This window comes from Calliphora vicina, chromosome 3, assembly GCF_958450345.1.
Source record: "Calliphora vicina chromosome 3, idCalVici1.1, whole genome shotgun sequence".
Classification (NCBI taxonomy): domain Eukaryota; kingdom Metazoa; phylum Arthropoda; class Insecta; order Diptera; family Calliphoridae; genus Calliphora; species Calliphora vicina.
In genome coordinates this window covers 37,247,893-37,269,401 of record NC_088782.1, presented here as the reverse complement: position 1 = coordinate 37,269,401, position 21,509 = coordinate 37,247,893, and the positions used below count along the sequence as shown (strand labels likewise).

General features: G+C 35.2%; 2 protein-coding genes across 6 annotated transcripts in view; both read left to right on the top strand.

Moving 5' to 3' along the window:
* kst (spectrin beta chain, non-erythrocytic 5 kst) overlaps positions 1-16,932 on the top strand; it is a 132,507-nt gene extending 115,575 nt beyond the window's left edge. For 4 of the 5 annotated variants that reach the window (XM_065504714.1, XM_065504713.1, XM_065504715.1 and 1 more), the window contains 8 exons: positions 555-3,540; positions 3,602-3,741; positions 3,809-11,306; positions 11,375-11,572; positions 11,770-11,905; positions 11,967-12,071; positions 12,378-12,881; positions 14,575-16,932. In XM_065504714.1, coding sequence (XP_065360786.1) covers positions 555-3,540; positions 3,602-3,741; positions 3,809-11,306; positions 11,375-11,572; positions 11,770-11,905; positions 11,967-12,071; positions 12,378-12,881; positions 14,575-14,828 — 11,821 coding nt within the window. In that variant the 3' untranslated portion in view covers positions 14,829-16,932. The remainder of the gene's footprint in view (positions 1-554; positions 3,541-3,601; positions 3,742-3,808; positions 11,307-11,374; positions 11,573-11,769; positions 11,906-11,966; positions 12,072-12,377; positions 12,882-14,574) is intronic. The other variant, XM_065504716.1, reaches the window with a different exon arrangement.
* Positions 16,933-18,731: 1,799 nt separating this feature from the next.
* LOC135954447 (uncharacterized) lies at positions 18,732-20,329 on the top strand. The gene has a single exon (XM_065504621.1). The coding sequence runs from the start codon at positions 18,765-18,767 to the stop codon at positions 20,169-20,171; it is 1,407 nt and encodes a 468-aa protein (XP_065360693.1). The 5' UTR covers positions 18,732-18,764; the 3' UTR covers positions 20,172-20,329.
* Positions 20,330-21,509: the final 1,180 nt, after the last annotated feature.

Below are 21,509 nucleotides of genomic sequence, written 5' to 3'. Positions count from 1 at the left end.
TAATCGACGTGAAAACTACACCATTTTTCATAGAAATTGAGGGCCTCATTTTGTAAAATGAAGCGTTCAGAAACGTAAGCAATTTGTATGAAGAATACTGGGAAATGGGTTTGAAACTTGAATATTTTACAATAAAAAATTTGTTTAACGTTTAACGTTTCGTTTTATAAAATGAGGCCCTGAGAAAATTCCATATGAAATTGAAAAACGAAGCGTTCAGAAACGTAAGCAATTTGTATGAAGAATACTGGGAAAAGGGTTTGAAACTTGAATATTATCTATAGAATTTTATTTTAACGTTTGTCGTTTCGTTTTATAAAATGGGGCCCTGAGAAAATTCCAAATGAATTTCAAATTGAAATTTGGAAAATTCTCATGACAAAGACCTAACCTCAACTTATGTTTTTGACAACTGAGTTAGGTCTTTGGCAGGAGAGTTTCCGATCAATGTGAAGTTATCTATGGTTTTAAATTTCAATTAAAAATGGGATAGAGATTAATTTAAATTTTAAAACGTCAGTATGATTTATTGTCAATTTCAATCTTACTTGCAGATATAAAGAACGCAGTGAAATTGAAGCCTTATACTTTACCATCAACACCTTATTGAAAGCTTTGAATCAGCCACCCTACAATCCTCAAGAAGGCCAACTCGTTAACGATATTGAGAAGGCGTGGCAATTGCTGGAATATGCTGAGCATCATCGTGAAGTAGCGCTAAGAGAAGAACTGTTGCGTCAAGAGAAATTAGAGCAGTTGAATTATAAATTCGAAAAGAAGTCAGTCTTGCGTGAAGGTTATTTAAAGGAAATGATACAGGTCCTGTCGGATCCGCGCTATTTGAAGCAAGTTGATGCCACGCTTAAAAAGCATGAAGCAATTTCGGCCGATATCTTGGCCAGAGTTGAACGTTTCAATGACTTGACTGCCATGGCTGATGAGTTGGAGCGTGAGAATTATCACGGCAAGGAGAGGGTGAAAAAGCGAGAAACTGAGGTAATGGATAAATGGCGTAAATTGTTGGAACTCTTGGAGAATCAACGTTTGAATTTGTCACAAATGAGCACTTTAATGAATTTGCTGCGTGAAATTGCCAGCACCACAGAGTCCATACGTGAATTGCAAATACAATTTAGATCCGAAGATGTGGGACCACATTTGCTGGGAGTTGAGGAATTATTGCAGGCCCACTCGTTGCAGGAACTACAAGTGAATACGTATGGTGAAACGATTAAACGTTTTACCAGACAGGCCTTGCCATTTAGAAATTCCGAACACAAAGACGCCGCGGTACTTGCTAAAAAACTAGCTGAATTGGAGGAGGCCTACAAGGTTTTGCAGGAGTTGTGTGCCAAGCGCAGAGCTTGCTTGGAAGAAGCCCGTAATTTCCATCATTTCATGGAAGATTATGATAACGAGGAGGGTTGGCTGGTGGACAAACAGCGTATATGTAAAACTGGCATTACCGCCAAAGATTTAAGAGCTGTCTTGTCTTTGCAGCAGAAACACAAGGCTTTGGAAGATGAAATTAAATCCCGCAAGTCAAAATCACAACAAATGTCAGATGCTGGTAAACGTTTGATAGCGGACAAGCATCCCAGATCATCGGAAATTAAATCAAGAATCGATAGTTTAGATGATCATTGGAAGGCATTGGAAGAACTGGTTGAAATGCGTCGCAGACAACTGGAAGATGCTGCCGAAGCTTACCAATTCTATACAGATGCCAACGAGGCCGAATCTTGGTTAAATGAAAAGATGGCCTTAGTCAATTCCAAAGACTATGGCAATGACGAACCTTCAGCTCAGGCTTTATTGCAAAGGCACCGTGATCTTCAGGGTGAATTGAATGCCTATTCGGGAGATATACTAAATCTAAACCAACAAGCCGATAAACTAATCAAAGCTGGTATTTGTACTTTGGAGTTATCGGCTAATGAGCCAGAAATGCCCGAAATCGAACAACAACAGCAAGAGGAATGGGTTAATGAAACGCGCTTAGTACCCAAAGAAGTTTGGGAAGATGAGTGGGTGGAGAAATTGGAGCATCGCAAGGTAACCGAAACGAAAATGTTACCTCACGTCAGGTCCATGTTCCCCTTCGAAGGTCAAGGCATGAAAATGGAAAAGGGCGAAGTAATGCTTCTGAAATCCAAAACCAATGACGATTGGTGGTGTGTGCGCAAAGAGAATGGCCATGAAGGTTTCGTACCCGCCAATTATGTACGAGAAATCGAGCCACGCCCTGTTACCTGTATAGTGCCCAAGGCTGAGAAGGTGAAAGCTTTGCAAAAAGTCAAGAAGACCATTTTGGTACGCCAGGTAGTGCCGGTTAAACGTGTAAAACCCACCGTCGCTACACCTAAACCTTTGGTCAAACGTCGCACTTCCGTCAACAGTATTAATGAAAATTCCGACAGTGTGGAGAAGAGACAAAAGCGCATTAACGCTACCTACGACGAATTGCAGGACACGGCCCAAAAACGCCATGCTCTCTTGGAAGATTCAATACATCTTTTTGGTTTCTATCGCGAATGCGATGACTTCGAGAAGTGGATGAAGGAGAAAGAACGTATGATTAAATCCGATGAGGGTGGTGAAGGTGTTGAGAATGCCAAACGTAAATTCGAAAAGTTCTTGACAGATCTTTCAGCTGCTTCGAAACGCATTGAAGAAATCGATTCGGCTGTGGATACATTCCGCCGACAGGGTCATTCCCAATTGGACAAGATAATAGCGCGTCAAAAACAAATCCACCAAATCTGGCAGAGACTTAACAACGCCAAGGTCCAAAAGGAAAAGAGCTTAGAAGGAGCATCTAGTGTAGAGTTATTTAATCGTACCTGTGATGAGGCCAAAGTATGGATGAGCGAAAAAATGTTGCAGTTGGATACGGCTGTAATAAGTCCGGATCTGAAAACCGTACAGGCCTTGCAAAGACGCCATCAAAATATGGAACGCGAATTAGCACCCATCGAAGAAAAAGTTAACCGCGTCAATTACCTGGGTAATTCAGTGAAAAACGCCTATCCAGCCGAAAGAGATAATGTGACAGCTCGCCAGCAAGACGTACAAGATATGTGGGGTCAAGTTCACAATAAGAGCAGTGAATTGCGGGCGCGTATAGAAAGTGCTGTGGGTCAACAGATTTTCAACAACAGTGCCAAGACCTTATTGGCCTGGATTGATTCCGTTAAGGATCAGTTGAACTCTGATGAACCAGCCAGAGATGTGGAAACTGCCAACAAGCTGTTGAAACAACACAACGATTTGGGAGATGACATTAAAGCACATGAAAATGAATTTGACGAAGTCATCGATTTGGGCAAACAATTGTCAGATGGTAAACCCAATATGCAAGAAACTGTCAAGATCATTGATCGCCTAAAGGCCGAACAAGATGCCATTCATAGAGGATGGTTGGAAAAACAAAAATGGTTACAACAATGTGTGGAATTGCAAATTTTCAATCGTGAAGCCGACAAAATCGATGCCACCACGAAGAGTCATGAAGCTTTCTTGGAATATAACAACTTAGGAGTAAGATGATAAATTATAATCCCTATACGAACACATTAATATAAAACATATTTTATTACAGAACTCTTTAGATGAAGTGGAAGCCATTTTAAAACGTCATTTGGACTTTGAGAAGAGTTTGATGGCCCAGGATAAAATTCTTAAAGGTTTCTCTGATAATGCCGATAAATTAATCGCCAACAAACATTATGATGACAAATAGTAAGTGTTTTTTTTATTAGTGCTAAGTAATTTGAAGCGTTTCTAAATTTTTGTATTTACATTACAGCATTGACGATCGTCGCAACCAAGTTTTGGCTAAACGCAAGGCTGTTAAGGATAAGGCCTTTGAGCGCAAACGCTCTTTGCAAGCCTCTAAGGACTTCCACAAATTTGCCGCTGAAGCCGATGACTTGGATGCCTGGCTGAAAGACAAAACGAAAATAGCTGGTGATGAGAACTATCGCGATCTAAGCAACCTGCCACGTAAATTACAAAAACACAAAGCTTTTGAGCGCGAACTCCGAGCCAACGAAGGTCAATTGCGCAACATTAACAAGGATAGTGAGCAATTGGTTGCTGCCAACAACCGTAAACCAGAAGTGGAAAAACGTGTTAGCGACTTGAACAAGAAATGGAAAGACCTTTTGATCTTGTCAGAAGATAAGGGTCGCAAACTGGAACAGGCAGCTTCTCAGCGTGAACATAACAGAGCTATTGAAGACGCCAAGAAGAAAGTGGGAGAATTGGATGCTGCATTGAAGAGTAAGGATGTGGGCAATGACTTAAGAAGTTGTAAAGACCTCATTAACAAACACCAACTGTTGGAATCCGAAATCACAGTGTGGGAGCAAAAGGTCGATGAATTGGTTAATTCCGGCGAAGAAATGGCTCATGAAGGTCACTTTAACGCCGACAACATTAAAGGTGAATCCAAGGATATACAAAATAGATTCAAATTGCTAGGAGATCCTATGCAAAAGAGACGTGATGAACTTGAGGAAAGTCTTAACTATCACAAGTTTGTCTTTGAACTGGACAATGAATTCCAATGGATCAACGATCATTTGCCCGCTGCCAAGTCCAAGGAACTGGGTCAAAACCTTCATCAAGCCCAAACTTTATCCAAGAAACACAAGAAGTTAGAAGCTGAAATTAAAGGTCACCAGCCCATGATCAACAAGGCTCTATTAGCTGGCCAGGCCTTGGTACAGCAAAATCATCCCGAAAAAGAAAATGTAAAAGATCTGTGCACCAAGCTTGAAGATTCCTGGAACGATTTGGAATATAACACCAATGAACGTGGTAAGAAGTTGGATATGTCGTTGAAGGCTCAACAGTACCTCTATGATGCCAGTGAAATTGAAGCATGGTTGGGAGAGAAACAGAATGCTCTCAGATCTACCGAATATGGACGCGACCGTGATTCTGCCGCTAAACTCTTAACCAAGCACAAAACAATTGAGTTGGAGTTAGACACCTACACTGGAATTGTTACAGAAATGGGTCATAATTGTGCTGCTATGGTAGCAGCCCAACATCCAGACAGTAAAATCTTATCGGCCAAACAGCAATTGATAGAAAAAATGCTAAAGTCGCTGCATAAGTTGGCATCTCAACGACAACTTCGCCTAATGGAGAGCTTGTACATGCACGAATATTTCATCGAATCAGATGAAGTTGAACAATGGATTAAAGAGCAAGAACAGGTGGCTTCTTCCGAGGATTATGGCCAAGATTACGAACATTTACAATTGTTGCAAAACAAATTCGATGATCTTAAACACCGCGTAGAAGTAGGAGCTGATCGTGTAGTGCAGTGCGAAGTGTTAGCTAAAAAACTAATTGATACCGAAAGTCCTTATGCACCAGACGTCGAAAAGAGACAGGAACAATTACACATGTCTTGGGAAAATCTCCTTAAGTTACTGAACTTAAGAGAACAAAAATTACATGCTGCTGGTGAAATTCATCGTTTCCATCGTGATGTAGCTGAAGCCTTATTCCGTATTCAAGACAAAAATGCTGCTCTTTCTACCGAATTAGGTAAAGATTTGAACTCTGCTTTGGCGTTGACACGTAAACATGAGGGCTTTGAAAACGATTTGGTAGCTTTGGAAGCTCAATTGCAAGTTCTTGTTGAAGATTCGGTACGCCTTCAAGCTAAATATCCCTCCAATGCCGCTGCTATTGCCCAACAGCAAGACAAGGTGGTGGCTGCCTGGAATGATTTGAAGGAACGTTCCGGTGCTAGAGGTGATCGCTTAGCTGCCAGTTATGATCTACAAACATTCCTTACCGATGTCAGGGATATTATGTCTTGGTCATCTAACTTGCGCGCAGCCTTGCAGGCTGAAGAGCACGTCAGTGATGCTGCCGGTGCTACAGCTCTTAAAATTCAGCATGATGCCATTTATGGTGAAATTGAAGCACGCGAAGATAAGTTCCGTCTCCTCAATGAGCTAAGTGATTCCATGGTCCAGACCGGCCACTATGCCGCCGCAGAAGTTGAAGAGAAATGCTCAGCTATGTTAGATGAACGCGCCAAATTACACACAGCCTGGAACAAAAAGAAAATAATGTTGGAACAGAAAATCGATCTGTTCTGCTTCTTGCGTGATGCCAAGCAAATTGATAATCTATCCAGTTCCCAACAGGCTGCCTTATCTAGTTCCGATTTCGGCCAAACCGTTGAAGATGTACAAAATCAAATCAAAAAACATGATGAATTCGAAAGACTCATACAAACCCAAGAAGATAAGGTTGCACTGTTGCAAGAACACGGTCGTAAGCTTATCGAGCAAAGACACTATGACAGTGCAAATATTCAAACTATTTTGCAGGGTGTCTTAGCTAGACGTCAAAAGGTCAAAGATCTTTGTGCTGTTAGGCGTTATAAACTTGAAGATGCTCTACTCTATGCCCAATTTGTTAGAGATTGTGCTGAAGCTGAATCGTGGATTAATGAGAAGATAAAGAAATTGGAAGCTGATGCAGGCAACTATAACGAAGTTTCAAATCTCGATGAAAAGATAAAGAAATTGCAAAAACACCAAGCCTTCCAAGCTGAAGTGGCTGCTAATCAGGGTCGTATTAAGGAAATTCAAGAAAAGGGATTAATTCTCCTCTCCAAACAACATGAATCCTCACCCGAAATCAAGCAAGCCATTGATCGTGTGCTATCAGCATGGAAGAGTCTTTTGGATGAGTTAGACAACCGTGGTCGTGGTTTAGAAGAGGCTCAAGACATCTTGGAATTTAATAATCAGTTAGACAAGATTGAAGCCTGGATAAGAGACAAAGAAATGATGGTTCAAGCTAGCGACACTGGTCGTGATTTGGAACACTGCAATGCCCTAATGCGTAAATTAGATGACGTTGACTCTGATATGAGAGTAGATGATCAGAGAGTGAAGCATATCAATAATCTGGCTGACAAATTGATTAATCAAGGCCAGGTACCTGCAGAATCTGCCAACATTGACAAACGTAGACGTGATTTTAACAATAAATGGCGCCAACTACAGGGAGCTTTGAATGCCTATCGCGCTTTATTGGGTGGAGCAAATGAAATCCATGTATTCAATAGGGATGTCGAAGACACCGCTGAACGTATAGCCGAGAAAGCATTAGCCATGAGTTCTGAAGACACTGGTCGTGATTTAGCTGCTGTCGAGACCTTAATACGTCGCGAAGATGCCTTGGAACGTGATATGTCCGCTGTCAAGCAGAAAATATCCGAACACGAACAAAATGCTCGTACTCTGCAAAATAAGTATCCCGAAAGAGCCATGGATATTGCTCAAAAATTAGATGAACTCTCACTCTCCTGGAAGCAATTACAAGACTTGGCCGTCAAAAGACGTAAACTTCTTAATGAAGCTTACTTGGTTCACAAATTTGTGTCCGATGTACGTGAACTGGAGCTTTGGGTAAATGATATGATTAAGAAAATGAATGCCGCTCCCACACCAATGACCATTAACGATTGCGAAACTCAATTGGAATTGCATCAAGAAAGAAAAGTTGAAATTGATGGTCGTGACAAAGCCTTCAAAGACTTGAAACTTCAGGGTGAACAATTATCGGACAACGATAAATCCGACAGAGCCAAACAACATTTGAAAATATTGGAGGATTTACATCAAAATCTTCACGAAGCCTGGAGTCAAAGAGCCAAGGATTTGACAGAAGCCCATCAGTTGCAATTGTTCAAGGCTCAAGTGGAACAAGTCGAAATATGGTTGGCCAACAAAGAGGCCTTCCTTAACAATGATGATTTGGGTGATTCATACACTGCTGTCGAAAGACTCTTAAAGAAGCACGAAGCTTTCGAAAAACTCTTGGATTCCGACAATGTAACGGACTTGGAAAAGTTTGCCAAGTCGATACTGGAAGGTGATCCCAATGGAGCTGATGTCATAAGAGAAAAGTTAGCTTATGTGGTGAGAAGGAAAGAAAAACTAAATAACTCTTCCCAGGAGCGAAAACAAAGATTGCAACAGTCACTACAACTTCAAGAATTCCTAAGAAGTCTATACGAAATCGATCGTTGGTTAGTGCAAAAAATGCAGGTAGCCATGGACGAAAACTACAGAGAACCCAGCAATTTGCAAAGCAAATTACAAAAACATAATGCTTTTGACAGTGAACTGCTCAACAATGCTTCCAGAGTTCAAGATGTGATCAAGGAAGGAGAACGTTTGATTAAGAACGATCACTATGCCAAGGATGAAATTGCCCAACAGTTGGAAATGTTAGAGGCAGATTGGTTGAAATTGAAGTCAGCTTCTAAAGAAAAGAATGACAAATTGAATCAAGCCTATGAAGCTCTCACCTTCAATCGCAGTGTGGACGAATTCAACAATTGGATGGATGAAGTTGAGTCACATTTATCAAATGAGGATTATGGCAAAGATTTGGCTGCAGTTACGAATCTAATTAAGAAACATGAACGCCTAGAGGCCGATGTAGCTCATCATGCTGAATTAGCTGAACTGATTAAACAACAAGATGAGGAATTCTTCCAAGCCGATCATTTCCTTAAAGATGACATTCATGAGCGTGCCATGTCAACAATAAAACGCTATCACACTTTACACGAACCCTTAGGTATAAGAAGGGAGAACTTGGAAGACTCATTCAGTCTGCAACAATTCCTTCGTGATGCCGAAGACGAACTACAGTGGCTGAGCGAAAAAGAAGCTATAGCCGGCTCTGAAGATTTAGGCACCTCCTTGACTGCCGTCCAAACACTGCAAAAGAAACATCAAGCCTTAGAAGCTGAACTATTATCCCAAGAGCCATTGATACAGTCCTTGCTACAGCGAGGAGATCAAATGATACGCGATAACCACTTTGCTTTGGAACAGATACAATACAAGTGTGACCGCATTAAGAGCAAATTGGTAAATCTACGCGAACTATGCAGTATACGCCGTTTAAGACTTTTGGATGCCGTCGAATCACAGATGTTCTATGTAGAAGCTAATGAAGCCGAATCCTGGATCAGAGAAAAGAGACCAATTGTTGTGTCTTCCGACTATGGCAAAGATGAGTTGTCGGTTCAGTCGCATCAAAAGAAACTGGAAGTTTTACAACGTGAATTGCAATCGTTCAAGCCATCAATTGAAAAGGTCAATAAACTAGCTTCGAATTTGGTGGAACGCAATCACTTTGATAGTGCCAACATTAAATCAAAACAAGATTCTGTTAATAGTCAATATGAAGAACTTCAACGTTTGGCCAAGGACCGTGAAGTGCGTCTCCAGGAAAGCAAACTATTGTTTGAGTATTTGCGTGAAACTGAAGATCTACATGAATGGATTAATGACCAAATGGCTGTTACTGCTTCCGAAGACTATGGTGAAGATGTTGAACATGTTGAGCAACTGATATTGGTATTCGAGACTTTTGTCTCTAATCTTACGGCCAACGAAGGCAGAGTTAAGGCTCATTTGGAGAAGGGTGATGAATTAATTAAGGAAAACAATCCCTATAGAACATCAATCAAGACCAAACGTGATGAAACCAAGCAATTGTGGGATGAACTTAAGGATCTGGTATCGGCACGTAAAGATGCTTTAGATGGTGCCAAACAGGTGCATGTCTATGATCGTGTCGCCGATGAAACTATTTCTTTAATTAACGAAAAGGAAGCCAATTTAATATCCGAAGATTATGGCCAAGATTTAGAAAGTATTCAGGCTTTGAATCGCAAGCATTTGGTATTCGAAACTGAACTAGAGGCCATACGCGAACAAGTCAATTCAGTAATGAACGAAGCTAATAACTTGGCTGAAATCTATCCTGATGCTAAGGAACACATTGAAGTCAAGCGTGATGAGACCATTGAAGCTTGGGCAGATGTAACAGAAAAATCAAATGTACGCAAGGAAAAACTACAACAAGCCGAACAATTGCAGTCATACTTTGACGAATATCGTGATTTAATAGCCTGGATCAATGAAATGTTGGCCAAGATCACGGCTCCTGATTTGGCAAACACTGTAGCCGGTGCCGAGTCTCTGTTGGCCAGTATCAAAGAGCATCTAGCTGAGATACGAGCAAGAGATGAAACCTTTGCCAAATTCCAAGCCAAGGGTGAAAAACTAATTAGAGAAAAACACTTCCTGGCTCATGAAATCGAAGAGAAAATCCATGTTCTACAACAAAGACACGAACTATTGGAACATACTTTGCAGCAGCGTAAGGAAATCTATGAACTTAATTTGGACACTCAGATGTTCTTAAAGGATGCTGATATCTTGGAAAATTGGATAGTCAGCAGGGAGCCTTTGCTTAAGGATACCAAAGTCGGTGACTCAATACCACAAGTTGAAGATCTGCTGAGACGCCACTCTGATTTCGAAAAGACCGTAGAAGCTCAAGAGGAGAAATTCCAAGCCATCAAACGTATAACATTGCTAGAACAGAGATTCCGCAAACAAGTTGAAAGCGAAAAATTGGCCAAACTTAAGGAAAAGGAACGTTTGGAGAAGGAACGTCTAGAAATGTTGAAGCAGAAAGAACTGCAACGTCTGAATGACGAAAGAAGACGCGCTGAAAAACAAATGGAAAATAGAAATAATGCCAACAACCAAGAGAAGACTCCAATATTCTCGAGTCCCATGGTAACTGTTACTGCCAGCTCAGCCAACAATACACCCAACCAGAACACACAATCTCCTTTGAGACCTGTGTCCGCCTACGATGACGATCAATACGGTTTACAGAAGAGTTCTTCGTCCAACATCTTTGGCGATCGTTTGAGACGTGGCTCCGATCAAAATGTCAAGCGTGCCGAGTCCATGAAAGTCCAACAAAAACAACCAAAACGTACACCATCATTTACAACACGCCGTCGCGCTCAATCATTCCGTAAAAATCAGAAAGGTGAAGGTTTCGATTTGCCACCTGTAGAAATCCAAGGTATGCTTGAGAGAAAACACGGTCTACAGTCGGGCGGCAAAAAGGCACCGGTACGCTCTTGGAAACAATTCCATACCGTATTGTGCGGCCAGCTGGTGTGCTTCTTCAAGGATGAAAATGATTTCTTGCAACAAAAGACCGCCAATGCACCCGTTAACATTCTGGGCGCGAAATGTGAACGTGCCGAAGATTATACCAAGAAGAAATACGTATTCAGATTAAAATTACCCGATGGTTCAGAATTCTTGTTCGAGGCACCCTCATTGGAAATTATGAACGATTGGGTTCGTAAAATATCATTCCACGCTAGTCTACCACCAAATCTACAGTTGTTAAGTTATGATGAATCCATGAAGGTATAGTTTGATTTCATTTTCTTTAGATAGTTTTGTTTTCTATAAATGATGAATGTTTTTATCCACAGCAACAATCAAACAGCTTCCCTGATATTAAAGTAGCCAGTGGTCAAAGTGTAGAATCACCAGTTAGCTCTCGTACTTCATCACCTGATTCACAAAGACGTGCTGCATCCCGTACTAATTCTATGACTAGCAGCATTTCAGTAAGCTCAACTGCTACGCCACAAATGAACTTTTTACAAAAACAAATGCAACAACAACAGGTAAGTTTGGAATTTAATAAAATATTTGTGCCACATAAAAATGATACACATCTCAAAGATTTTTCCAACGACGTATATAACGCCATAGAAATTCGGACAGACGTGCGTCAAAATCGGTCAAACAAATTTTCGGCTCTGCCGGATATAACACGCTTACTTGTACAAATGTTTAATATATGTTTTTTATCATTTTATAGCAACCTCCTTCCCCGTCTTCGCCAACCGGATCTGTAGGATTTGAACACAAGCCACCCATTCCACCTAGAGGTGCACCTCCACCAGTACCCAATCGTCAAAGTACAGACAATTTAGTTGTCATGCGTACCAGTATGGGTAAGACCCATTTTTAATCTTAAACAAATCATATAGTATTTATTTGTATATTTTTTTTTAGAATATGGTTCAGATATTATTGGAGGCAGTATGCCGCGATTACCAAATGGTTCAAATGATGACAATGTCGTAGTTTTAAAACGCAATAGTGAGGCTAGACAATCAGGTAAGGCTTTCGAATGAAATTTTGCTCGTTAATAAATATTGTATATGTATGTACTTATGTTGTACAATGTCCCAAAAGTGTGTAGTCGTCAGTCATGTTTTGTTATAAAGAAAACTATATCATAAATGTGTTTTTGTCCTTACATTCCCTGTCCAAGTCCCCTTTTTATTATTATTATTATATATATGCATACATATAAAACAATAAACGTTACAACCAACCATTCATTATATCATTTCAATTTCCAAACCAAAAACAAACAATCAAAAAAAAAATCATATTACATAACAACAACCTACTGTATAGAAAATCCTCCACCTTTACCAACGACAATGCCACCATTAGCCAGAGTAGCTGATGCTACAGCTGCTGCTGGCCAGCATCATACTAACCATCACCAGCATCAGGCTCAAGTGCAACAACGTATAAATGCTTTTAATGCGGCTGCTGCCGCTACAGGACAACATGCCAATGAACCTCAGGCAAATTATATGAGAGTACAACAGCAGCAGCAACAACAACAACAGCATCAGCACAAAATAATTGCAGCTCCCAGATCTAGTTTAGGAGGCAATAGTACCGCCAGTAGTAGCCACAGTGCCACTGGTGGTCGTTCCGATTTGGTAACAAAATTCATTGAAATGGAAACTGCTACGGGCCTGCAACAGCAGTTACCTGCAGTAACTACAACAAAGCGTACTGTACATTCAACCATTTCGACCAGTTCGAATTCCAGCATGGGCAGCAATAGTCCCATTACAAACAGTGTACTCATTACCCGTAGCAACAGCAGTAACAATAGTAACAATGGTAAACATCACCAACCAGTCAATAACTATAATAGTAATAACAATAGTCTTACAACCACAACAACATCTTATCAACAAATTTCTACCACAACATCCACATCCACAACAGCATCACCACCATCATCATCCTCCTCGCAACATAGTCGTACAGTGTGGCATTTTACAACCAACTCGAATAGCACTGAAAATAATTCCATTAATAATCCAAGTTACATGAGTGTCATCAATAATAATAACAATCATCATAATAATGAGGGTATTGGTTCAAAATCTAAAACATCATTAATTACAAACTGAGAACTTTTAACAAATTAACAACAATATAATTCAAAATTCATAATATTTTCATCTTACTCCACTTTGGTTTGATTTATCAAAAGTTCTCAGCATTCATTTGCAATCGTATTCATACAAATTTTTACAGAGTTTAGCCACTTGCTGAAACTACACTAAATATGAGAATGCGATTGTTTTTATTTTATTTTCTTTACTAACTGTTACTTTTATTTACTTATTTTATTAATATTTTTGGAATATGTTTGGTGACGGTGCATTTCTTAATATTTTCTTTATGAATATGTTTGTTTATTTTTATGCATGCTTTCTATAATTTTGGTTTTGAAAAAAATATTTCCAGGATATTTATTAAAAGCTTCTAAAATAAATCGATCCTATTTTCGTACAAGCTTACAAAGTAATTCAATTTTACTAATAATTAAGTTCACTTTAAAAAAAAATATGCTCTGAATTTGTGGAATTGATAATGATTTGAATTATGATGTATTAAGGTCAGGATTTTAGCTTGAAGATCCAATATCAATTAATAATTAGATTAGTTAATCTAAAATTAAGCACATTGTGATTCTAAGTGGTTTTTCTGGAATTGTGTGAAATCCAGTAACGAAAGAATAAACGATTTCATTAAAGAATTCATACGAATCAATTCGTATGCTCATTACTTTAATACTTTAAATTCGATCGAATTTTATATCTCAACCATTCCCTTAAATAATTCATTACAATTTTTCAAACGTATTGAATTCATTACTTTGAGAACTCATTCCTCGGTGAATAAATTATTTATTGACTCATTCAAGTTACCTTTAATTCAAACCCATTACAAAATATAACTAATTTGATTTTTTTTTTTTCAATTATATATATATTAGGCCTTATTCATAATCAATTTTTAAATTTGTTACAGGTTTATAAAACAAATTTTGTTTTATAAACCTTTTATCAAATTAAAAATTGATTATGAATAAGGGGAATTGAATATTTTCATTCAATTTGGATTAGATTTGAATTAACAAAAATGTAAACAAACAAATGTTGAATAAATTTTATTATCAATTTATTTCATTATGAATTAATTCAAATTGAATGAATTCTATTCAAAGAATTTGTTTTGTTATGAGGCTAAGAATTTGATTTATTGGGAATTGAATGAATTTTTAATTCTGTACTAAGATTTTTGATATCACAATGGCAACATTTTAACATTTGTTTATTAATTGTGTCTGCTTTTAAATAGAGATATCTATGAGGCAAAATTCTACAAGATTTCAGAGCATATTTAGCTTTTCTTTTAGCTTAAACTAAAATAAATGCATGTAAAAAGTTTTGAAAGCGTAACGCTTAAAGAAATAATATAAAATAATAATTTAATTTATATTTATACAATTGAATCATAGGTTGGGGTACCACTCGCTTTGAATCCAATCGACCAGTGTCATTACAGCCCGACTCAATAAATTTGTCACGTGTTTCAGCCGAAAGTTCCAGTGAAAGTGAAGCTCAGTCCATATCATCGGTATCGGGCGTTAAGGGCAGCAAATCTAAAGAAGATCGTCGCAGTGGTGTATTTAGAATATTTGGCCGCAAAGGTGGCGATAAGGAGAAAGAAAAGGAAAAGGATAAACGAAGATCAAGCCAAACACCTCAATAAGAAGAACAATCAACGATAAGGAAAACGAAATCTTTTCCAAAAAGGGACAGTAAATAATCAATCAATCTATGAGTATTGCTTAAAATCAAACAACAATAACAACAACAATTAAAAGGCATTGAAGAAGAATACATACACTCTTTGTTTTGTTTTATATTATTAATAATATTTTTATACAATTACTTTATATATACACATACATATATTTTTATAATTAATTGATAAGTTGATTTTTAAAAAAAAATTGTCTTGTTTTTTTTTATAAATATAAATATTTTATTAATTAATATCATTATTGCTTAACGGCAAAGTAAAATCACGTTTAACGCGAATTAACTTATTTATTTTTTTTTATTATTATTTTTTTAGTATTTTTAAACTTTTACACAAAATAATGTAAAAAATAAAAATCATAATAACAAACAAATATTTTGAAAATCAGTTAATTATTGTATTTGTAAAAGTTTAGCTACTTTTTTTCTTGTTTTTACAAATTGTTATTATTATAAATAATTAAAAGAAGAAAATTAAACAAGAAATCTGTAATTTAAGTCAGTTATTGTATTCTTTTTTATATACATACAATTTACATAAAGTCTTGTGTAGCAGAGCTGTAAATGAATCAATCATTTTTGAATTAATTCGCGAATCATTCACACAAAAAAATGAATTGAATGAAATTTGAGTCAATTCAAATGAATTTGGTAAAAATGAATTGCAATTCGTTTCCAATTCAAATGAATTGAATTGATTTTGAATTAATTCAAATGAATTTGGTAAAAATGAATTGCAATTCGTTTCCAATTCAAATGAATTGAATTGATTTTGAATTAATTCAATTCATTTACAATTCATTTGAATTGAATTGATTTTGAATTAATTCAAACGAATTAGAAAAAAAATTAGCAATTCATTTCCAACTCCGACGCGAAATTCGCAGCATATTTAGCAGATTCTTCAATGTCATTAAGTATGCAGTATAATTAATCGACGGTTAAAAAGTCTTCCTTTAAATATAATGCGCCGTTACCATCGTCAGCTGGTGTTGAAAGATTATTTTCGTACGCCTCTATTCTAAACATCCCTAAACGTGGATTTCTTTCAGATGATAATTTTGAAAAGCTATTGTTGTTTAAGGTGAATGATGCATTCTAATTAAATCTAATTAGCCTTATTTATGAAACTCAATTGTGTTTTGAACTACATACATTGTTATTTTTCCTGATTTTTGATTATTTTTGGAAGATAGTTTTATTTTTTTGAAATAAATATAATATAAATATTAGCAAAAAGTTTGTTGTTGGGTGGTCGTGGGTCACAAAATTTCAAAAATTATTAATTGCTTCTTGAATATTAAATATGTTTTGTCGTTCAGTGTGTTTCAAAATAAAAATCAGTTCTTCTTGAAGAAATAAACTCCAAACACCATGTTTTCATTGATCAGGCGCGTATACAGGACAAAGCTTTTCAATTTTTGTACTGGATATTTTCATTTTGGTAGGAGAAATCTTTCATTCCCCCTAGAGATCTGCTCTTGAATTTGATTGATTGCAACACATTTTTGAATCATTCATTTGAATTGCTAATTCTTTTTTCTAATTCATTTGAATTAATTCAAAATCAATTCAATTCAAATGAATTGTAAATGAATTGCAACTCATTTTACAAATTCATTTGAATTGAAAATGAATTGAAATTCATTTTTGCTAATTCGTTTGAATTGATTCAAATTTCATTCAATTCATTTTTTCAATTCAATGAATTAATTCAAAATTTAGCTAATTCATAATGAATTAAAATCAAAAAAGAATGATTCATTTACAGCTCTGTTGTGTAGATCACTTTAAATTAAGTTACATTTTTATGGCAAATTATTGAAAAAGAAATAAATATTTTTTATTGTTTCAAAATTAATAACATTTTGTACACATTGTTTTATGTTTTTTTATCTATCCCTTTTTTTCCAATCAAAGAAGAAGATTTATACAATTTGTAATAAGTCTATTTTATAATAAATGTTTATTATTTATGTTTATAATTTAATTTAAAAAAAAAATATCAACAAATTATTATAATAAAAATATACATATTTTGAAAAATTAAATATTTGAGTTTAATTAATGGATTCCGGTTTAAATTTCATATATTCATGTGGTTTGTGTCGGTGCTATGAGCTTGAATGAAAAAGTAATTCTGTAAAATTTTCATGTAATACCAGGCTATCAGAATGAGCAGAAACCAACTTTATTTTACAAAATTCCATTATATGAGTCGCCCTGTTATATTATAATTTATTTGGCAATTTATCACATACTCTAGGGCGTTACAAATTATTTACGTTTATTTTCACCTTAAAGTATGCTATGATTTAGAGCATCAATACAAACAGACAGAGCTGGCAGTTTGTTTTTGTGTTAATGTGCATTTTTTATTTATACACTTCGTGAGGTTATGAGATTGTCATTTCCGACCCTATAAAGTATATATATTCTGGATCCTTATAGATAGCGGAGTCGATTAAGCCATGTCCGTCTGTCTGTTGAAATCAATTTTCTGAAGACCCCAGATATCTTCGGGATCCAAATCTTCAATAATTCTGTCAGACATGCTTTCGAGAAGTTTCCTATTTAAAATCAGCAAAATGGCTCGATATCTGTATTACTAAATCATTAGACAATAGAGAACATCTATCATTAAATAGATAAATATTTCAAAGACCTTTGCAACGACGTATATAAGTAAGTTGGACTTACAATGGGCCAAAATCGGATTTTTTAAACCAATTTTTTTTTACCAAAAAAAAAAGATTCTTAAATTTAAAAAAATTTTTTAAATAATTCGAAAATTTTTTTCCAAAAAATGAAAAAAAGAACTGGAAAAAAATAAATTTTGTTTACCTAAAAATATTAAAATTTGTATTTTGAAGTATAATTTGGTGATAGGTAATAAGATTGGTTATTCCATTTGTAACACATCGAAATATTCATCGAATACCCTCAAAAGTATATATGTATATTCAGGGTCAGTAGAAATTTCGAAGACGATGTATCAATGTCCGTACCTCTGTTTATTGGTGGCACTATATCAGATTGTACAAAAATGTACAAAAATTAGGATTTGAATACAAAACATTAGAATAAATATACACTGTTTGCATAATCATTTCGTGTTTTCATTGTTTCACCGTGGTATGTAAACGTTTTATTTCATCCTTATGTTAGTCATATAGAATTGAGTATAATTACGTTATTATGTAATAAAATAAGTTAATTTTAGCTACCACTCCTTTCTAAAATGTATTTATTAATCATTTTAAATCATATGTATATATTTAAGTAAACAAAACGCATTAACAGATTTGAAAAATATCGATCGAAGGCACACATATCACCACGGTGAAAAACAACTCCTAGTGAAAGAAGTGCCTAAAAGCTCTCGATGGTACGAGGATCATGTTCCAAGAGACATACAAAGAAATCGGTCGTTCTCTATTCAACTATGATACCCCAGTATGGACCTCTTTCTTCAGCGACACGCAAGGGCGAGGTCTTCAAACGTTCCAAAGTAACATGTATTTTGTTGTTGCCAGAGTTAGGTTTTTGACAATTACGCCTTGTCTCTATGTGACCCTTTTTCTAACAGTTTTTTTCCTCTGTGTACATTTTGCAAATAATAATATGTAATTGCTACTATATCTTACACATATTTATTTGTTCAACGGCATACAAATTAATAGTGAGTCAATATTATATTTCCTTTGTGTTGGATATTGGATATTAAATTTGGTAAATACAAACAGATATGCACCAACTATGATAAGAACCCAAGATCCAGTATTTACAAAGAACTGTAAATATTGCAAATAGTGTAAAGTTAGAATATAAAACCCAAAGAATTGTGAATACGTTCGAACATTCAATAAGAAATTTTACGAAAATGTGGTGGTTAAAAACGCTACTTCTAAGTTTAGTTGTTTCAACAGCAAGTGCAGCCACCACATCTATACCAACGGATGTTTCAGCATACCTGCAGAATATAGGATATTTCAATGATCCTGCCAACAACTTTACCAATATAGTAAATCTTATTAATGGCTCTTTGAAGTCCTTGAATCTGAGTGACATTGAAGTGAATATTATTTTAAATCGCCTAGAGGACTCTCAGCCACTGAATACTGAAAATAATATCGATGCAAAGGAATTTGAAACATCGCTGACATATTTATTTAAAACAATCCTTAGCACAAATTTGAATGTGAAGTATATTTTACAAGAAATGGCAACAGCAGCAAATAATCTAACGGTGCATGAAATTGTATATGAAATAATATGGCAGGAATTGAACACTGATCACAACAAATCGAATCCATTTATATATATCGAACTATACAAAGATTTAGAAAGTATTATGAAAAACTTTACAAGTGACAAGTTAATAAGACTACGCCATGAAATACAAACATCAATAGTGCAATACAGTGCTCAAATATTACAAAGTTACTTTATACACAATTCAACAATAAGAATGCTATTGGCGGAGTTAAAGCAACTGGATAATTTGTATCAAACAACAATACCTCGAGTATTTTTGCAACTGGATGGCATAGAACATGAATGGCTGATAACGGAAGATCTATTAGATTTCGATGCTCAAACCCAGGAGGCTGTTTATAATCATATCACCTATTTGGAGTATTTAAAGAATCGCAATGAAGTTACACCTTATAGAATTTACGAAAACCTAGAAATGTTAATAGCCCGACCAGATTTTGTAAACATTTCGATAACACAACGTCAAATATCATCCAAACTATTACCATTATCCATGGGCAATATATTTGCTGCCCAAAAGCTGTGTCTTCGGAATATCACAACTAATTACTATTTATATGAATGTCCACAAACGTATTTGATGTGCACAAATTTCATAGCAAAAAATATTAATCCTATAAATCGCAAGAAAGCCGCATTTGAGATTGATCGTTTAGGCAATGATCTGTATACCTTGCGCAGTCCATATTGGGGGCGTTATTTACATTTGCAAGATACTACTTCAAAGAATACCCCCTTAGCTAATAATATTAATAATAGCAGTAGTAACACAAGTATTTCGAAAATAACGAAAAATCTGTATAGTCAGACAGAGGCGAGTTCTTGGTTTATTAAATTTCATGGAAATTATGCCACTATTCAAGATTCAACCAAAAACGTTTATATTTGTGGTGGTGATTCGGCCTACTGGAGTAATATGGAAAAATATTCGTATACAAGACCATCTAAGGATTTTTATACAAAACAAAATGAATGTTTATGGTTATTGGAAGATTGTAGTGATGTTGTTTAGTTGGGCAATTGATTTTAATTACATACATAGTTAAAAGAAATTGTGTTAATAAATTAATTATTTATTAACACAATTTATCTTAGTTTTAAATTTGTCTTTAATGAAATATGATAAAAACATAACAAATTAAAATCAAATATATGTATTATTAAACGTAATTTAAATCTATTCACAAGTATTATTATTAAATATTTCAGAAGTTTTATTACTTGTTGTCGACCATACTACAAAAATCGTTTATTATTTTTGGTTTTACATTTTTGAAAATCTTGACCAGCAATTTTTACTACAATATAGAAAACTTATTGTGCGAATAAAATTCCAAAAAGAAATTATCAAAACATATTTTCAATTACAGGAAATATCGTTTTCTTAAAAGTTTACAATGTTTCGCCAATTTTATGAAGTAAAACGAAATATTCTTTTTAACTATAATGCTTAAAAACGATGATATTTACTATATTTTAATAGAATACGGATCAAAATGTTTTATCAAACTATCAGATATACATAAGCAAAAAAAAACACGAATAACTAGATTTTTGAATATTGTCAAAAAAAATTTCAATAATTCTTAATATTTAGTTACAGCACATTGTAGAATTATTTCATAGTTTTAAAAAATAATTGAAATCAAATATCTATGGTGTTATTTATAATAACCCAGCAAAAATGTTGATGTAATTCAAAGTGCATGTAATTTTCAAGACTTTTAAACAATATTACAATTCATTCTAATAAATTCGATTAAATTAAAATGTAATTTTAGTTTATGTTACGGGAATTAAAATATTTCACTTTTATTTTAAATTATTTGAGATTGAAGTGTTTTTAGATTTAATATAGAAATAAATATACTTATGTTTAATTTTGTTTTGTTATTAATATCTATTGTGCATTTGACTTTTTTCGAAAATATTTAAAAATATCTTCCGCAATGAATATGTATAACAAAACATGTCTTACACCAATGAAAAAATATAGTCGATTCCTCGAACTTGTATTGGTTCTATACAATCATTCGAATGATGAGCCGTATGTTTAAATACCCTCATAAACATGATCTCCAAAGACACGCTAATGTAAAAAATCATGATTCACCTAAATCGAACCACTTCGTCCCTGTCTAAACACTTGAACCCCTGTCTAAACTTTTTTGTCATGTAATTTTTTATTAGGAAAATTAAAAAAAAAAAAAAAATTAATTGAAATGTGTATAATTTCTTATCTACAGTGACTCGCAGCTTATTTTATGTATACTTCCTACTTTCAGGTTCCATAATATCAAAACTAACAGGATTTAAAAACGAAAATTAATATCATTTAAAAGCAAAAGAC

Bases quoted from the DNA above. Each gene is read 5' to 3' on its own strand.
- LOC135954447 (XM_065504621.1), top strand. From the start codon at position 18,765: ATGTGGTGGTTAAAAACGCTACTTCTAAGTTTAGTTGTTTCAACAGCA.